The sequence below is a fragment of the Octodon degus genome, unplaced genomic scaffold, assembly GCF_000260255.1.
Source record: "Octodon degus isolate 3935 unplaced genomic scaffold, OctDeg1.0 scaffold00011, whole genome shotgun sequence".
NCBI lineage: Eukaryota > Metazoa > Chordata > Mammalia > Rodentia > Octodontidae > Octodon > Octodon degus.
In genome coordinates, this window is record NW_004524587.1 from 12,936,292 (window position 1) to 12,954,604 (window position 18,313).

At 44.1% G+C, this 18,313-nt stretch overlaps 2 protein-coding genes across 3 annotated transcripts in view; one reads left to right on the forward strand and one right to left on the reverse strand.

The window, feature by feature from the left end:
* The window catches only part of LOC111815089 (U3 small nucleolar RNA-associated protein 4 homolog), a 16,242-nt gene extending 10,458 nt beyond the window's left edge, over positions 1-5,784 (reverse strand). The window contains exons 1-2 of the mRNA XM_023709333.1: positions 5,659-5,784; positions 4,660-4,820 (exon numbers count right to left, since the gene is read on the reverse strand). Coding sequence (XP_023565101.1) covers positions 4,660-4,818 — 159 coding nt within the window. The 5' untranslated portion in view covers positions 4,819-4,820; positions 5,659-5,784. The remainder of the gene's footprint in view (positions 1-4,659; positions 4,821-5,658) is intronic.
* A 116-nt stretch (positions 5,785-5,900) lies between these two features.
* On the forward strand, positions 5,901-16,423 carry Chtf8 (chromosome transmission fidelity factor 8). Of its 2 annotated transcripts, none has more exons than XM_012513568.2 (4): positions 5,901-5,995; positions 13,193-13,250; positions 13,502-13,619; positions 14,018-16,423. In XM_012513568.2, the coding sequence occupies exons 2-4, from the start codon at positions 13,228-13,230 to the stop codon at positions 14,243-14,245; spliced, it is 369 nt and encodes a 122-aa protein (XP_012369022.1). In that variant the 5' UTR covers positions 5,901-5,995; positions 13,193-13,227; the 3' UTR covers positions 14,246-16,423. The 2 variants fall into 2 exon arrangements, with proteins under 2 accessions (XP_012369022.1, XP_023564964.1); XM_023709196.1 differs by lacking the exon at positions 5,901-5,995 and adding an exon at positions 6,328-6,389.
* The last annotated feature ends 1,890 nt before the right edge of the window (positions 16,424-18,313 follow it).

Genomic DNA, 18,313 nt, shown 5'->3' on the forward strand with positions numbered 1-18,313 from the left:
TTTTTTTTTGGCAGAGCTGGGGATTAAACTCAGGTCCTTGAGCTTGCCAGGCAAGTGCTTATTCAACTGAGCTATCTCCCCAGCAAGCATAATTTATTATTGAAGATTTTCAAAATAAATTCCCTGTGAGCTGGGTGTAGTGGTGCATGCTTATATTCCCAGCACGTGAGAGGCTGAGGCAGGAGGATCACCTTGAGTTCAAGCCCAGTCTGAATCACACAGCAAGACCCTGTCTCAATCAATCAATTCCACTTGCTGGAGTACCTTTATACTGTACCTTTCTATGTTTAGATACACAAATATCATCCTTGTGTAATAAATGCCTGCATATTTAACACAGTAACATGCTGTACAATTATGTACTGTAGAGGCAAGGCTACATCATCCAGATATCAATACATTCTATATTGGGCTGGGGAGATAGCTCAGCAGTCTAGGCATCTGCCTGGCAAGCACAAAGACCCAAGTTAAATCCCAGTACCACATGCTGTGCAGGCCCTGGAATCCTGGGCACACTGTGCCAGCCTTGAAATCAGGCATGGTGGCACACACCTGTAATTCCAGTGCTGGGGAGGCTGACACAGGAGGATCACTACAAGTTCCAAACTGAATAGTGAGACCCTGTATCCAATAAATAAATAAATATATAAATTTTAAATGTATATTTTAATGAAAGCAAGAGACAGGAAAAGGAATATTGTGGGACTGTCCTGCTTCAAGGTTGTATATGGTGAGATTTTCGGACTTATGTGTAAACATAAGTATATAATTCTTTATGCCTATTTTAAAAATACATTCTAATTTTTAAATGTTTTTTATCATATTCTGTAGGGACTTAAAGTTCAACATATCAATACTTGATGAAAAATACCTGTTCCATATTATGCCTAAGATGTTTGACATTCAGACAGATAGTGAGGTTAAGCTTAACAGCCTAAGTTATATGGTAATAACAGTAAGCTTGTCTTCTGGATGGTTAACAACCTAAGTTTGCAGACCAAAATTAGAGAAAAAGGAGGGCTGCAAGGAAAGCCAACATTTTGGCCCTAGCCTTCTAAGGTCAGTTAAGACTCAGGACGTATGAGAACTTATACTGTAACGTCATGTAACTCAGTAGTGTCCCAAATTTTCTGATCAAGGAGATTATGGGGCCAAAGAGGAAAGTGATCGATGATGTAGAGTGTGCCTAAGGAGAGTCACATGAAGAGAAAATATTCTCTCAGGCTTTCACAGAGAGCACATTGGCCAAGCAATGGCCGAGACTCATCCACATGGCTGACACTGACAAAGGTTCTACAATCTGAGGTACAGGATCTCAGGATAAATCCTGAGGGGATTTCACTGACCTTATCAGACCCAAAAGCTACAACTCTGGTTGCATAGGTCCTGCTTTACCTTGGCCTTAACCATCCAGCAGAAAAGTATAAAAACGAAGTATAAGAAGTAAAGTCATGCTGTTACGTTGAGCTGTAGGGGACTCAGGTCAACAATTTATGACACTGCCAGTCAAGTGGAAGACCCAAAACTATTATAGGCTACTGGACTCTTTTAGAATATTTTGCCGAGTTTACATAACTGTAATATTCAAATAACGGAACTTAACAAAAAAAGGGGATATAGATGTCTATTTTGTATCTGTGTATTCAAAGTGGTTAGGATAGATAGTTACATTCTCTTAATGAATAGAGTGATTTGTTCTAATGGTGTTTGTAAATAGGATATCATGTCCGCATCTTGTACAGCATTAACCACTAGGAAGAATGTATTAATTATTGAAACTGTCCTACCAATTTGATTTGAAACTGTCTCATTGCTATTTGTTTATAAATAAAATTATGGAAAAAATAAAATAAAATAAAGTATATTTTAAGACTGGGGGGGGCTGGTGAGATGGCTCAGTGGTCTAAAGCACCTACTTAGAACAAGCTTAGCAAAGCACAGGGACAACGGTTCAATCCCCCAGCACCACATGCCAGCCAGCCCCGCCCCCTGGTGGGCTGAGCTGGCCACACACACACACACGCACACATAAATAAATATATTTATTTGAAATTTAAAAAAAAAAAAAAAAGACTGGGGGTGGTGCCGCATGCCTGTAATCCCAGTGCTGGGGAGGCTGAAAAAAGAAGAATCACTACAAGTCCAAGCTGCGTAGTGAGACCCTGTACGAAATACATTAAAAAAAAAAAAAAAAAAGGAAGAAAGGTATATTCTGAAGCAACCAAACTGACTAATAATGCAGTTTTCAAAATTATTACAGTATCATCACTATTAAAGATTTAGTACTGTATATGCTGAATGTCGCCAATGTGTATACTATACTTTAAATACACACAGCTTACAGTGTGTGAATTTTACTTGTAAAGAGCTGTTTACAAATAAAATGGGGATAGAGTTCAATGGTATAAGCACCTGCCTGGCAAAAGCAAGGTCCTGAGTTAGATTCCCAGTACTAAATAAACAAACAAATTACATAATGCACCTAATTCCAGCTTTTTGTTCTACTCTCAGATTTCTAAGCACTTTCTGAGCATTCAAAAAGTTTTCATACCTATTAAGGCAATTTAATCATATCCCTACTAGATGGACAATGGATTAACTAGATGTTATTTTCCTTATTGGAACTTGAAAAGGCCTAGACACATGGATAAAGTGGCCTATCTGATGAGCCAAAGTCAAAGGCATGAAGAAAATTGGGTCTTCTTACTTCTGGCCTCCATTTTTTATTTTGTTTTGTTTTGTCTTAGCAGCAGTAAGCAATCTTAACTAGTAGAAAAAGGAAAATGGAGAAAGCAGAAGACTAGACTGAGTTAATGGTTGAAGGTGAGCAAGAGAAAAGAAAAGGGTTAAGGAAAGGGTGATTTATTCAACAAACATTAACTTAGCAATAGCTTTGTACTAGGCATTTGATAAACGGGAATAACACAATCATGAACATCACTAACATGATGCTTCACAAATTTGAAGTTTACCAATGAAAAGATACACTAAACAAATATGTAACTCTTATAAATGACCAACAGAAAAATCACAGGATGCAACAAGCATGCACCAGAGCATGTTTTACCATGCTACAAAAGGTGATAAGAGGTAAGCAATGACTCCAAATTTTTATGCCCCTATTAGTTTGTTAGGAGTTAGTTCAAGAAGTCCTCCCTTTCCAATTTTCCTTAAAGCACTTTCTCAGAGTAAGCTACTTCTCTGTTGAGGTGCTATGCTACTCTCTGGTTTACTGGTGGTCAAACACTACATACTGATCTTATCCCTACTGGTTTTCAAGTACTCCGAGGGCAGAACCTCTGACACTTGTCTTAATGCCCAGTACTGGCCACTGATTCAACTGGAAACACAAGTGCTTTCCACACTTGTGGAAAGCTATTGCTAAGTTAATGTTTGTTGAATAAATCACCCTTTCCTTAAAGAACCCTTTTCTTTTCTCTTGCTCACTTTCAACCATTAACTCAGTCTAGTCTTCTGCTTTCTCCATTTTCCTTTTTCTACTAGTTAAGAATGTAGGGGGCTGGTGAGATGGCTCAGTGGTCTAAAGTACCTACTTAGAACAAGCTTAGCAAAGCACAGGGACCGCAGTCCAATCCCGCAAAGCACAGGGACCGTGGTCCAATCCCCCAGCACCACATGCCAGCCAGCCCCGCCCCCTGGTGGGCTGAGCTGGCCCCCCACACAAAAATAAATAAAACAAAAACAAACAAACAAACAAAAAAACATTGCAAGTGCTGGGCTGGTGAGATGGCTCAGTGGTCTAAAGCACCTACTTAGAACAAGCTTAGCAAAGCACAGGGACCGGGGCCCAATCCCCCAGCACCACATGCCAGCCAGCCCCGCCCCCTGGTGGGCTGAGCTGGCCACACACACACACACACACACACATAAATAAATAAAATAAAAAAATTTAAAAAAAAAAAAGATTGCAAGTGCTGGAAACACCACCAGCTCTCTGTGTGCAGACAAAAGATGTCTTACCTAGTTAAAAATCTTTACTCTGAAACATAAGCATGTAAATCTACATTTTCTGACAAATGAGCTTAAGAATCCACCTTCCTGCCATCATGTCATCCAAGACTTTTTTTTTGTAGTTAGGAGTGGGTATAGAGGGTCTCACTGCATAGATTGGACTAGTACCGATTCTCCTGTTTACAGCCTCCCAAATGCTGGGATTATAGGCATACCACCATGCCTTCTCAATCACCCATGGAGCCAGGCTGGCATAGCAGGCCAGGGGATTGAACTCCTGGCCCCTGCATCTGCTTAATCAGATGTTTTAATCCACTCAGCTGTTTGGCCAGCCCTTATCCAATAATTTTTGATATGAAAATGTTTCATCTTTCTGAACTGACAACGAAAGGGGTACTGACACACTCAGAAGGAAATGGTACCTCAACAAAGCTGTAATGCTGTCATCAACTTCCCTTTTTGTTGAGGCCAAAGACCCAGCAAACCTCAGTTTCTAAATGACAAGGAGTGAGACAGCAAGATCGCTAGGTAAGATCTTGCTAACTAACATCACACAGGTCAAAACTTGAGATTCGCTCATCAGCCAGAAAAGAGATCTTATTTGGTTCTAACCAACCTCCCAAGGGACAGGGAGTCACTGGATCTCTTGGTAAGACACACAAGCTGCCAGGTTCCCAAATGACTTACTTTCTCCTGAAAGTAGTTTGCTGACAAGTTATAAATTTCCACAGTGCCATCCGTTCGTGAAACAGCCAATCTATTTGACTGGTTATTGTAAGCCACACAGCGGATCCCTGGTGGGACATAATTAAAGAAACGTACTCGATGGACTTTAAATTCACCCATTCCTACAGAGAGAAAAAAAGGACATACATCACTGTTAAATATTAACTGGATTGTCACATATATTTGTCATTATTATTCTACATGGAAAATTCCAAATTTATCTCCCTGAAGTTCACTCCTAAGTAATTATCAATATTTTATTTTACTTTTCTTGGTACCAGGAATCGAACTCATGACCTTGTGCTTGTAGGCTGGCACTGTACCGCTGTGCTACATCCCTGGCCCTCTTTTTTTTTTTTTTTTTTTTTGAGAGGAGATTTCATTCACTATGCAGTTCGAGCCCGTCTTGAACTCGGTTTGTAGCTCAGCCTGGCCTCACACCCGCAGCAATCTTCTTGCCTCAGCCTCCCAAGTACTGGCATTTACAGGCGTGCGCCACTACTCTCGGCTCCAACGATGTTTTCGTGCCTCAAGCAAGAACCTATCAATCTCAAGAAGCTCAGGCTGGTTCAAATAGAGATACTTAAGCAAAAATCCCTCAAAGGGTCCTATTCCATAGCTCTAGAATCCTAATCTCGGGTAAGAGGGGTAGAAATCTGCATTTGAGCAAGCACTGCTCTCCACCTCTCAAGTACACTGTTTGCAAATCACTGGTAGTGACGTGGGGCTGATGGGGCAAGGCAAACCCAGAGCTCGAGGGTAGAAAGTGACAGGACCCCGGCTGCCCGGTCCAGCACTCCCAGGCAACACACAAACCGCACGAGGGTCAGTATGGGATCTGGATCGGCCCTCGCTGTCTACCTACAGTGTTCGAAACCCACGGTCCGAGTACGCGCATTCGGTCCGCTCAGGCGAGCGTCTGAAGATTCCACGCGAGGTCTTTGCCACCCTTGCCCTTACCCAAAGGCTTCGGAGCAGGGTCCACTCGGCTCGGGACAAGAAAACTAGCAAATTCCGCGGAGCACCGACCCTGCGCCGGCCGCACCGCCACACACTCTGAACCACACTTCCCACGCCCCTTCCCCAAGTCACCTGAGGCTCTCCGCCACCAGCCCGGAGCTCGCCCCTCTCCGCCCCGGCCCCACGTGCGCGCGCGCTCTCCAGCTCTGCCCCGGAAGTGCTCGTGGCGCGAGGCCGGAAGTGCGCAGGCAGTGCTCGCGGCGGCGGCGACGGCGGCGGGAGGTTCGGTTGTCGCCCGTTGGCCGCGCGGCGCCGCGCTCGGCGGCCGCCATTGCAGGTTAGGCCGCGGGTGGGGGACACGCGAGGCCGTGGGAAGCGAGGTCTGAGTCGGGGATGGGGGAGAAGGAGCGGGAAGCCAGGGAGCCGGGGCCGGGCGGGGCGTACGACTCGGGGAGAAGAATGGCGAGAGCCGAGGGGCGGGGAGCGGCGGGGCGGGGGAGGGGCGGCCGAGCAGGGGGAGGGAAGCGGGGCGGGCCGCGCAGAGGTGGGGGCGAGCCCACGCGGGCCTTCGGGTTTTGAGGGCCGGGGAGCGTGGGGGAAGGGAGAGGAGTGGGCGCGGGAGGCGGAGGGAAGGCAGGGGGCGAGCGAGCGGAGCGGGAGAAGGGAGGAGAGGGTGCCTGAGCGCGCGGGCAGAGGACGGACAAGGGGGCGGCGCGGGCCGGAACCTCAAGGTATGTGCGGGAAGGGGCTCTTCCCGGCGTTGGGAGGGAGCCCAGCCTGCCAGGCTTGCGGGAGTGGAGTGGTGCTGGCACCCAGAAAGTAGTGGGAATAGCAGAAAGAATCTCGTGGGGTGGGGGTGGGGGATGACAGATTGAGAGGTTTGTTCTAGGGGACATTTTCTTTTAATTGAGGGGGATGGGGTGGGCTGGAGAGTGTACTTCTGGGAGAGATGATTTGGGGGGTGGTCGGTGATCTCAGCTTATTTTTTGGTTGGGTAAAGCTGAGAGAGGAGTGGTGTGGGGTCCTGGGGAAGCGAAGTACTTGGGGACTAGGCATAGTTTAGATCCTGAGGGTGGTCGAAGAAAGCCCGTTAAAAGAGGAATCTTTAGTAGAATAATTTGGAATACCCTACAGCATAGTGGAAGGCAGTCTAAAGAATGGGAGGAACGAGAGTAATTTTTTAAGAAGGTAGATTACAGGACTAAACATTAGTAAACGGTTCCAGCAAGTGTAGGGGCAATTGGGAGGGGATTGAAGAAAAGGGAAGCGGATGGGTGAGTTCCAGAAAGTGGGCCCGAATAGGAAGTGTTTATTTTTTCTCCGCTGTAATTGGAAGGTGGGAACAGCCCTGGGCTGGAGGAGGTGGGGACAAATGGGAAGGGAAAACGGCAGATAGGGGAGACCCTGAGCAGGGCTAGCAAAAGGGCCCCGGGAGAAATAGGGTGCCATGTTAGAGGAGAAAAGGCTGAGATGGGTCTGCAGAGTAGAAGAAGATGGAGAAAACTGGAGTAACTCAAATCGACTGAAGCCATCTTTGCCACCATTGTCTACAAATACCAATAATAGATTCCCTCCAATCTGGGAATCCTGAAACGTGATGGGAAAGTACCACGTGTATGCATAGCATCTACACAAGTTTTTGAACACACTCTTCAATAATGAAAAGTTTGGAAGCATTCAGTTCCACCTACCCTTCATGGCTCCTTTTTGGAGAGGAGCAAGTGTCATTTAAAAACAAGACTTTAGATTTGGTAACATAAGCCTGTCAAGATACAAGATCCTCTTCTAAATGAAGGCCATGCCAATCAGTCACAAAACCACAATAACACTACTAATAAAAGTAATGTGTATTCATTTGTGTATAAAACTTAATCAGTTCATTTAATGAAAGGCACATAGAGAAGTCATCATATACAAAGAAACTACCTTCCAGAGTTTAATCCTCAAAGCAGTTTGATCTTCCTTGTAGTGTTTCAGTTGTTCTTCGGTTGTGTAAACTTGAAAGTGTTGAGACTGGTTCTTGCAGTGCAGCCCATACTGGCCTCAAACTTGAAGTTACCTCCTGTCTCAGCCTCCCAACTGCTAGTTACAAGACTGCTGAGATTATAGGCATGTGCCACCATGCCTGGTTTAAATTGTGTAAATGTAATTTTTCCCTGTAGATCTGCTTTTATAGGATTTTAAAATCACTTTTAAACACCCAAATGGTTTATGTAGTTTAATACTAAGTGACATCTTATTAGGTATATACTAAGAAAATGTAAATTTCCAGGTAATCACTAGCCTATTGGTTTATAGTTTACCTCGTGTTAGACAGTGTGCTGAGACTTTATGTTCATTATGTCATTCTTAAGTCCTATTGAGGTAGGTGTTTTATGCCCAATTCATAGAGAAATTTATGGAGTTATAGCACTCTGTCACACATAGGTCTTATGGAATCCAGATTGGCCTGAGTAATGTCTTGTATCACTAAACAGAAGATAGACCCTAGGAATAAACAAATGCCAAATAATATACTATTGACTTGGCAATTTTCAAATACATTGTGTCATGTGTTTAATTTTTTTTTTTTTTTGGGGTGGGGGAGGCTGGTCTCAAGCTCTGTGATTCTCCTCTCAGTGCTGGGATTGCACCATACCGAGCATATATTTAATTATTCTAAAATATGATTTATTTACATTTTTAAATAGTCATGACTTAAGTTGTATTTATGTATTGGAGCTAGGATCTCACTGTTTTATTTATTTTACTTTGGATTTCTAGGTAGTTTAGGCTGGCCTCAAGCTCACTAATCCTCCTGGGATTATATGCATACCCATCATGCCTCACTTTCACTCAAGCTTTTTTTTCATGATGAAAAAAAAACCAAAAAAAATGAGTGAAGCTGGGTACAGTGGCACATACCTATAATCCCAGCAATCAGGAAGCTGAGGCAGGAGGATCACTTCAGACTTGAAGGCCAATTTGGGCTACAGTGAGTTCAGAGCTAGCCTGAATTACATGAGACCTTGTTTAAAAAAAAAAAAAAAAAAGATTGAGAGCAGAGAGGAAAAAATATTTTTCTCATCTTTCCATTTCTCCAGGGCTGTACACCAGTTTTAGCCTGTGAAACTGATTGCACGCTGAAATATAATGAATTTGTACAATTTTTTTGAAAAGTTACTTCACGAAAATTTCTGACTTTGTCAATCTGGAATTACTGTTAGTAATCACAGATATGTTGGTTATAGGTCAAATCTGGGATTGAACTAGCCTCTGTGGAGGCTTACTAGGAAGATCTTCTAGTAACTTATGATTTGGTGAATAGTTAATTCTTCAAACTGTACCTTTCAATATTTGCTCTTGACATAGCTGCGGTTTTTTATTTATTTATTTTTGCAGAACCGGGGATTGAACTCAGCCCTTGTGCTTGCTAGGGAAATGCTTATTCCACTGAACCGTCTCCCCGGCTAGCTGCAGTTTTTAAATGAACTAAATTACAAATTCCTTTGTCAATGTTGTTAGGATGAGTTAAGACTGAAGATGTAAACATGTTTTTGTTATATAGAGAATTTTCATTGTAATGTTACTGTTATTACCAATAGGATTGCACTTACCCAGGTTAAGTCGCATCCAAAATGCTCAGACCAGAAGTGTTTAAAATTTGGAGTATGTCAGATTTAGGAATGTTTCCGTAGACTTTTTAACAGTTGAGTATTTGTAATCAAAACCTGAAATGCTCTGACAGTTGAAACTGACATACTCAAAAATTTTCAGATAAGGGATGTGCAACTTTAATTATACTTATTCCCCACCTGTTTTTCTAATTTGTGCTCTGAAGTGAGTAGAGACAGGTTGAGCTTCATGTACCTTTATCCTTTTTAACCAGCCACACACTAAATGATATATTTTTTGTCCCTGCCATTTCCATCAGGTATGTCCTCATTTCAGTAGTCAGAGATCTACTCTGGCCAAATGGACAGTAGCCTAAAAATCTCAAAGAATCAGGAATAGTAGAATTCAGATGTATGATTGATTTACTTTTTGCAGTACCAGGGATGGAACTCAGGACCTTGTGCTTGTATGCTACTGAGCTATGTCCCCAGCTCAGATGTCTGATACTTTAAAGCACTTAAAGTAGAATTTAAATTCACTAGGGATGTTATTTCCTATTTTTCTTTTTTGATTTTTTGCGACAAGATCTTGCTTTTATGTATTTATTTATTGCAGAACCAGGGATTGAACTCAGGCCTTGCACTTGCCAGGGAAGCACTTATTCCACTGAGCCATCTCCCCGGCCCCAAGATCTTGCTGTTAGTATAGGCTGACCTTGTCCTTTGGAATGCTGGGATTATAGGTGTGCCCATGTTCCCTCATTCAGTAGCTACACTGTCATGTATACATAAGGCATAAATGTTAGCAGATCAGTTTAGTTTCCCCTGAACTAGATTGATGCTAGGCTTGCACATTTCTGAGGTATCCTAGTAGATCTAGTGAGAAGCAGTTTTTATCATCTTATTAAGGTACAGCAGCAGAATGGTGAGGTACAAACTGGCAAGACTGGGGGCCACAAAAAATTCTCATTTTCAACATAATACTAGGTGCTTGTTAGTACCACTAGATGTACTCAGAGCTGGACACTGGTATATTCCTGTATCCCAGCTACTTGGGGAGCTGAGGCCGAAGGATCACTTGAGTCCAGCGTAGGCAACATTAGCAAAATCTGGTCTCAGGATTTGAAGCTCAAGGAATTAGAATTCAAGTGCCAGTCTGTCCAGGCAACCAAATGTCTACTTTCCTTTTGTCCCCTTAGAACACCATTGTGAATTTCTATTGTAACAGAATGTCCAGGAAGTGGAATGCCCAGAATATATTTCTGTATTCATTTTTCCTAAACAGTTCACACATACCTATCTCAAACCTGTGGCCAAAGACCATAACATTGATTCTGGTTGTCAGGGAGTATAGTCTCTTTCCGTACCTTGAGGTTTCCTGAAGAAGTTCACCTATGTGAATACATTGTTGCTTTTCTTAAACTACCTAATTTTACCATAACATATATTACATCATGTCATCAGAAAGTTATTTACAGGAGCCCTTTCTCAATCTGTATTGAGTCTTTGTTTTAATCTTTTATTTATTCAGTACAGGGTCTTAGACTCAGTGGTTAAACTGTGTCAGCCTTTCTAGCACTGGGATTACAGGCATGAAGCACCACGTCTGGTTTCAGTGGCCTGCACGGTGTGCCTGGAGGACCATTGCTGACAGCATACAGTACCCCGGGATCAAATCCGGGTCCTTGTGCTTGCCAGGCAGGCACTTAGACTGCTGAGCTATCTCCCCAGCCCTGTATTGCGTCTTTTGATTCATGAATGATATATCTAGCATTTTCTAAATTATCGGCAAAGTTGTTACTAAATGATCATTTGCTTTTCTCCACTAGGAAATTAGCTATTCCTGTTATAGTTTAGGGTCTTTAAAGCAACTTGTCTTGTATTGTATTTCATCATCTAGACAACAGTTCAGTGAGTCATACTCTGGATATTATTGTGGTAGGTAAGTCACTTGCATGTGATCACACAATAGTATCTATATTTTGAAGACCAAACCTGAACTTAGACCTTCTAAATTGGAGTTGTTAACTTGAAGATGAAAGCTTCAAGAAAATCAAGTGGGAAAAGATTTTAAAAGCACTTTAAAATCTGTTTTCGGTAATTGTGGGGGCTCTTTGAATGAAGACCTTTGCCCTGGAGCTGGTGTTTCTGTCTCAGTCACAAACTGTGCTGCTCCAGTAGGTCTGTTACCTGGTGCCTTTTTGCTATTCGAACCAGACTTTGCAAGCGCTCAATGCCTGCCTAATGCCTTGATTCCTTTTCATTTACCCTAGCTCTTTGGTAAGGCAGAATTGGGTAGTAATTGTGAGTAGATGGTTAGCCTAGGTTACTTATCTTGGGCTCTACCACACTCATCATATGAGAACCACTTACAAGCAAGTGTCTTAATCTCTATGCTTCAGTAGCCTCATCTGCAAATTAAATATTTGTTTATCATAGATATTTCACATTGAGATATCACCTATATGCACAGGATCCAGTCTGTAGTACAAATTCAAATAGCTGCCGCTTCTATTGGTCACTTGAGTGAGTTGACCAACTTCATGTTCCCAGTGTGTTTGATGTTATGTTAGTCCTACAAGGTTACAAACAGTATAAAACCTTTTTCAAGATCTAAAATGAAGATTAAATTAGTAAAGAAGCTTATTTACCATTTTAATCAGGTCCTATTAACTTTCCACATTTCAGTTGGTAAACACAGAATAACTTTCCACTAAACTCCATATGTATATTTGAAGGGCTTAGCCAGAAGCTGTAATTTTGGTCCACCATCTCTTAAAACCACTATGAATTTTGTCCTTTCCCAGAACAACAAATAGAAATAAAAGTTTTCCCCAAGCAAGTGTTCTAGCTGTTCTTGTAAAGTACCCCACACTTACCACGAGGTGGTGCTGTTGTATAAAATGAAACCTTTAAGTGATGGGGTAGTCTCATCTAAATAAAAGGTGGTAAAAAAAAATTTTTAAAAAAAGGCAGTAGCTGGCTGTGGTGGCACACGTGTAACTCCAGCTCTCAAAGGGTTGAATCAGGAGGATTACCGTGAATTTGAGGTCAGCCTAAACTACATAGCGAGATTCTGTCTCACAACCCTCCCCCCCTCCAAAAAAATGGTGATCAAAACGTATTTCGAAATTCAACATCAGCAGTCAGCTGAATCATTCTCTTGAGTTGTTAGACTTTTTCAGCTCTTACGACATTATTTTGAGTTTAAGAGAGGTCTTCTGAATCTAGGGATATGCCAGATGATGTACATGAGGTTTATGTCATTACCAAAGGAAAAAGTAAAATCTAACAGTTTCTTATTTTTTGAAGAGAAATATACAGGGAAAAAGAAATAGAATACCGTAAGAAAGGCAAGTTAACGTTTGTGGTCAAGGTGATCCAGAACCAGGTATAGCAGTGCATGTCTTTAATCCTAACTGCTTGGAATTTTGGAGCAGAACAATCACAAGTTCAAGACCAGCCAGAAAGGTTGGTGCGATAGCTCAGTTGTTGAGCATTTAGCACGTATGACACTATGTTCAATCCCCGTTGCTGTCCTCCCCCCAAAAAACAAAAGTTGTCTCTGCACTGTATGTCTTGGGTTCATATTTTGTCTATGATTTTGAGTAGTTGGAATACCTAGTTTCTACACTGTAGTTGACTGCAAGGTGATTGATTGTGTATGGTCCAGCAAATTGGATGTCAAAAACCCAGGGCCTGTAACAAAGTAGGCAAGCACAATACCACTGAGTTACATCCCCTCTGAGCTGTTGGTGATCTTTAGCAACCTCATCCATTGTACCCAATCAGAAAGCTTACAACTTATGACATTGTTAGGGAAAAAAAGTAATGTATGTCTAATGCACTTAAAATTTAAGTCCCTCTGTGCAGTGAAGGGTATTTAGCTGTCATTTTGTAGTAACTGTCATTGTCCTCATTTTTTTCTTTTTTCTCTACAGTTTATTTTCAGTTGCCTTTTAAAGAGGGAAAGCTCATGGTGCAAATTGTTATTTCTAGGTGAGTACATTTTAAGGTTTTTATTTAACTTGAATGATTATACACAAGTTTTACATTTTTCTGGAAGAATCAGGGTCTTCAGGTACACCTTGCATAAATCTTTGCCTTAAGATCTCTAGTTTGCCTAGCACTGCCCAATTTTGCAAGAATTTATGCTCAACATAATTCCTTTGGGCCTTGAATGGTGGTGTAGGACCCTACTCATCCTTCACCCCTCAAAAATATTGTAACCGCCAGCCCTTTGCTTGCAGTACGGGGGCTGAAGGCCTGGCAGAATGGGTGCTGATGGAGCTACAGGGGGAGATCGAGGCTCGCTACAGCACTGGATTAGCTGGAAACCTCCTGGGAGACCTACATTACACCACTGAGGTGAGGGGGTTTCCTTTCCCTGCCTAATGCCTCAGGAAAGCAAGCTAAACCAAGGTGGTGCTCCCAGGAACCAGAGTGAGGACTGCCCTCAGGTTTGTTATTCAAGATCTAGCTAATCTTAACAGAGCTATTGGCTTGTTCTTCCCCCATCTCTGCAGTAGCAGGGAAATTTAGCTTTGGGGAGCTGGGAAAAGTAACATTCCTGAAAGTAGACATTTTCTTATATAGAGCAAGAAAAAGTGAAAAAGGGTAGAGGGTGGATTGTCAAGTGTTTCTGCTCAACAACCAGATTATTGAACCAGATCAGGAAGTGGGGGGCCAGGAGCAGCTTTAGAAGCCACCTAAAGTGGAATGGTCTCTCCCTGAACCTCAGGCATCTTCTTCTTCTTCTACCAAAGGGAATTCCTGTGCTGATTGTGGGGCATCATATCCTGTATGGGAAAATCATCCACCTGGAGAAACCTTTTGCTGTTCTTGTCAAACACACTCCTAGGGAACAGGACTGTGATGAGCTTGGCCACGAGACTGGCTCCACCCAGTATCTGGTGACAGCACTCATCAAAGACAAGATCCTTTTCAAAACCCGCCCCAAACCCATTATCACCAACGTCCCCAAGAAAGTATGAAAGAACCCCGGATTTTCCCTAGAGAGCGGCCAACTCCTTGGACTCGTGCACCACTGCCACCTCGAGGACGGCTTGACGGTTCCCTGGGACCACAGGGGGGTCCTGTTCTGAACACAGGTCACCAGTTGGGCATGAACTCGGATCCCTTCCTTATGGCAGCCAGTTCTCTTGGTGGAAACCTGGCCCCATTTCCAAGGAACCCATCTTTTCCATCTTCATCAGGCCCATTGGCTTCAAATCCAGCACCTTTCCCTGCTGGTCCTCGTGACCCAAGCATGGCTTCTTTTCCAAGAGGGATAAATCCTACTGGCGCAGGCACAGCTTTCCCAAGGCCAGGTGGCCTGTTGGGTCCAGGACCAGGACCAGGACCAGCTCTAAACCCTAGAGCAGGGGCTCTTCCAGGCCCAGGTCCTATGTCTAACCCCAGGTTAGGAGGTCTCCCAGGCCCAGGCCCTATGCCCAATCCAAGGACAGGTGGTCTCCTGGGAGCAAGTCCTGACCCTAGGAGTGGCACCCCCATGGGACCTGGATCTGGACCTAATCTGAGATCAGGTGTCTTGTTGTCTTCTGGGAATGGTCCTCCCAATCCTAGGCCTGGTGGTCTGGGCCCTGGACCAAACCCCAATCTGAGATCGGGCTTTTTAGGTACAAACCCTGCGCCTAGGTCAGGTATGTTTCCAGGCCCCGGCCTTGGGTCCAACCCACGAGCAAGTGGTATGGGTCCGGGTCTTGGGCCCAACCCAAGAACAGGAGGCCTGGGTCCAGGCCCAAATCTGGACACCAGAGCAGGTGGCCTCTTGGGTACAGGATCTGGCCTTAACTTAAGAATGGCTGGACCTCAAGGCCTAGATCTTGCCCCAATTTTAAGAGCAGCAGGTCTTTTAGGAGCAAATTCTGCTCCTTTTTCACAGACTTCTGGAAACATGGGCACAAGCCCATCATCCATAGCAAGAGTACCTGGCCCCATGGGGCCAAACACTGGTCCTAGCTCTCGAGGAATTGGCCTTCCAGGGCCAAATCCATCTTCCATGTCAAGGGCTCCTGGCCCCATAGGCCCTAACTCAGCTCATTTCTCAAGGCCAGGTGGCCCCATGGGTGTAAATGCCAGTCCCTTTCCCAGGGGGACAAGTTCAGCGGGACTGAACCCAGCTGCCTTCTCTCAGTCTTCAGGCACATTGGCTTCAAACCCAGGTACCTTCCAGAGGTCTGCTGGCCTCCAGGGCTCAAGTCCAGCAATTTTCCCACGAGCCTCTGGACCACTAGGCCCCAACCCAGCTAATTTCCCAAGGGCCACTGGCCTGCAGGGTCCAAGTCCAGCTGCCTTTCCAAGATGTACTGGTCCTTTAGGCCCAGGTCAAGTTGCTTTCCCCAGGTCAGCTGGTGGACATCTGGGCTCTTCTCCAGCAGGCCCAATGGGAATCAGTCCAGCTCCTTTTGCAAGGCCAGCTGGGACCCTGGGTTTAAATCCAGCTTCCTTTCCAAGGATGAATGGCCCAGTAAGCAAGACTGTGGTCCCGTTTCCTAGGGTAGGGAGCCTCCCTGGCACAAACCCAGCTGCTTTCCCGAGGACAGGGGCTCCAATGGCTGCAATGTACCCAAATGGAATGCTACCCCCTTAAACTCCACTTTCTCTAGGACCACTTGTTTTCTAGGCACTGTGGTTCTAGGTAGGACCGTCTCTAGGTAAAAAGGTAGTTATGGAGCTATTGTCTGAAGAACATAACTGAGGCTCAAGTTCAGAAGAGCTATGTTTTTCCTCTGCTTTTTTCTTAACTGAAGGTGAAATGTTATTTGTGGGACACAGACTGTGAAAAATTGGGAATGATAACTGGCCTCAAAAGAAAGGAACTCGGGCCTCCAGAAGCCTGCTGTGCTTTTGTCCCACAGCTTTCTGCCCCTTGTTTCTTAATAGATTCTTGAATTGTTCTTGTGGACTTTTCCTCAGGGATACATTGGCCTGGTCCCAGTTTGTGTGTAACCCCCTGCTCCCCACTGGAGAATCAAGCTCACTGCTTTAGAGATGTTGCACTGGTGACTGGACCGTGCTTCAATAGCTCTGATCTGGGCGGCTTGGACCTGATCACCTACTGCCAGACCTTTCCCTGGGGGCTTGAACACCAAATGGGGAGGTGGACAACCACTTCACCAACCCACCAAATAAATTTCTGCTTGACTGACTAGGCCTGCAGCTCCTTTTTCCTGGACTTTGAGGTGGCCATATTTTAAGGCTCCTCTGTTCATCTGACTCCCTCTCCACTGATACTCCCAATCAAAGAACCTCAAACTTCACACTGATGTGGATGGGAATAAGGGTGGGGGTGGGGGTGAGAAGGGGAGAAATCACTGTGCTTAGTTCAGTCTGATGTGAAGAATGGTTGGTGTTTTTCCTGCATTGTATCTTTTCTTACTGTTTCTTTAATAAATGGGATGAGAGGGCTGCTGTTGTCACTTCTATTGTTACCTGTTCCATTGAAGGGGACGATTACCTTCTGCTTTTCATTGTCTCACTTTAGCCAATTCTGCATGACCTACTAGCTAAAATGCTTGCACTCAAGAAGCAACAGGGTTTTTTTCACCCTTAGCTTGCTTACTCAGCCAGTTATTTGACCAGACCTTGCCCTACCTGTACAATAAAAGTTGTGCTGCTGAGAGTGTACCTACTGTGTTCTTTAGGTTCAGGGAGCTGGGACAGCTTAGCCTATTTTTGAGGCTCACTGATGAAACCATTTCTATCTGCAGCCCTTCTTGAGATTGCTGTAAAGAGCCAGCTTTTATTAAATACAAAGAGAGTAGCACAGAGCTACCAGCTGTATTGGTTTGGATCTGAAATTACCTCCCAAAGCTTGTGTTGAAGATGTGGTCCCTAGTGCATCAATGTTCAGAAATGAGAGGAGGTTGGATCTTGAAGGCTCTGGTCTGACTAATGGATTAATGCTTTAATGGATACATACTTAGTTTAACAGGCTATTGGGAGGTAGTGAAAACTTTTAAGACATGGGGCCTAGTTGGGAAAAAGGTTTTGAAGGATATATTTTGCTCCCTGTCTCTTTATTTATATTTATTTATTTATCTATTTATTTATTTTGGTGGAACTTGGGATTGAACTCAGGCCCTTGCGCTTGCCAGGGAAAGCGCTTATTCTACTAAGCTATCTCCCCAGCCCCCTGGCCCTTTCTTTATGCTTCCCACCCTTCTTGAAATGTGCAACTTTTTTTCCCACCATATGTTCCCAGCATTAATGTGCCACACCACATTCCCAGAAACAGGATCCCAGTAACTGGAGACAGAAACCTGAAACCAGACCTTTTTCCTTGAAGTTGATTTGTGTCAGGTATTTTGCCATAGGAACAGAAAGCTAACACACCAGCATTATGTGAGAATCTTTATTTTGACAAGTGCAGTATAAAAATTCTGACCTGAAAAGTTAAAAAAAAGACTCCTGTTGGAAGTAGCCACACTTGGTTTCTGGCACTAGGACATTGGCTGCCATGTATCCTGGAAGTAGTTGGGGGAGAGGTACTGGCTCTGGGCAGAGGTAGCACCATGGGGTCATTATAAAAGCACCGCAAGAGGCAGCCCAGGGGCAATAGTGCACAGGAGAAGAAACAAGCACCGGAGTGTCAGCATTGAAGGCTAGAAGCTGAACCAAGATCATGAGGACTTGTACAAGAGCAGGTGGCGCAGGACAAAAACTGAGGCGCCCATGGCAAGATGGCAGCCAGCCTGAGCCCTCTAGGCAGGGTGCAAAGTGGGAAGAAGAGTAAGACAGTTATGAAGGTGCTGTCAGCTCAAAAAGTAGCTCAGGAGGTGCTCATCATTTAGTATCTAGGAGGCAGATAAACTCCAGGCAAACAAGACCATGAAAAAAAAGGTGGGCATTAAGGAGAAGCCTGTGGCAGGTGAGGTCATTAACTCTGTGACCTTGCAACAGCGAGAGTAGTAACAGGAAAAACTGGAGGCTGCCAAGGAAAAGCGCCTACTGAACCAATCAATGGTTGGGGAAAATAAAAGCCATTGGGGAAGTTGACCCCAAGGTTGCCAACACTGTATCCTTGATTGAGAGAAGCC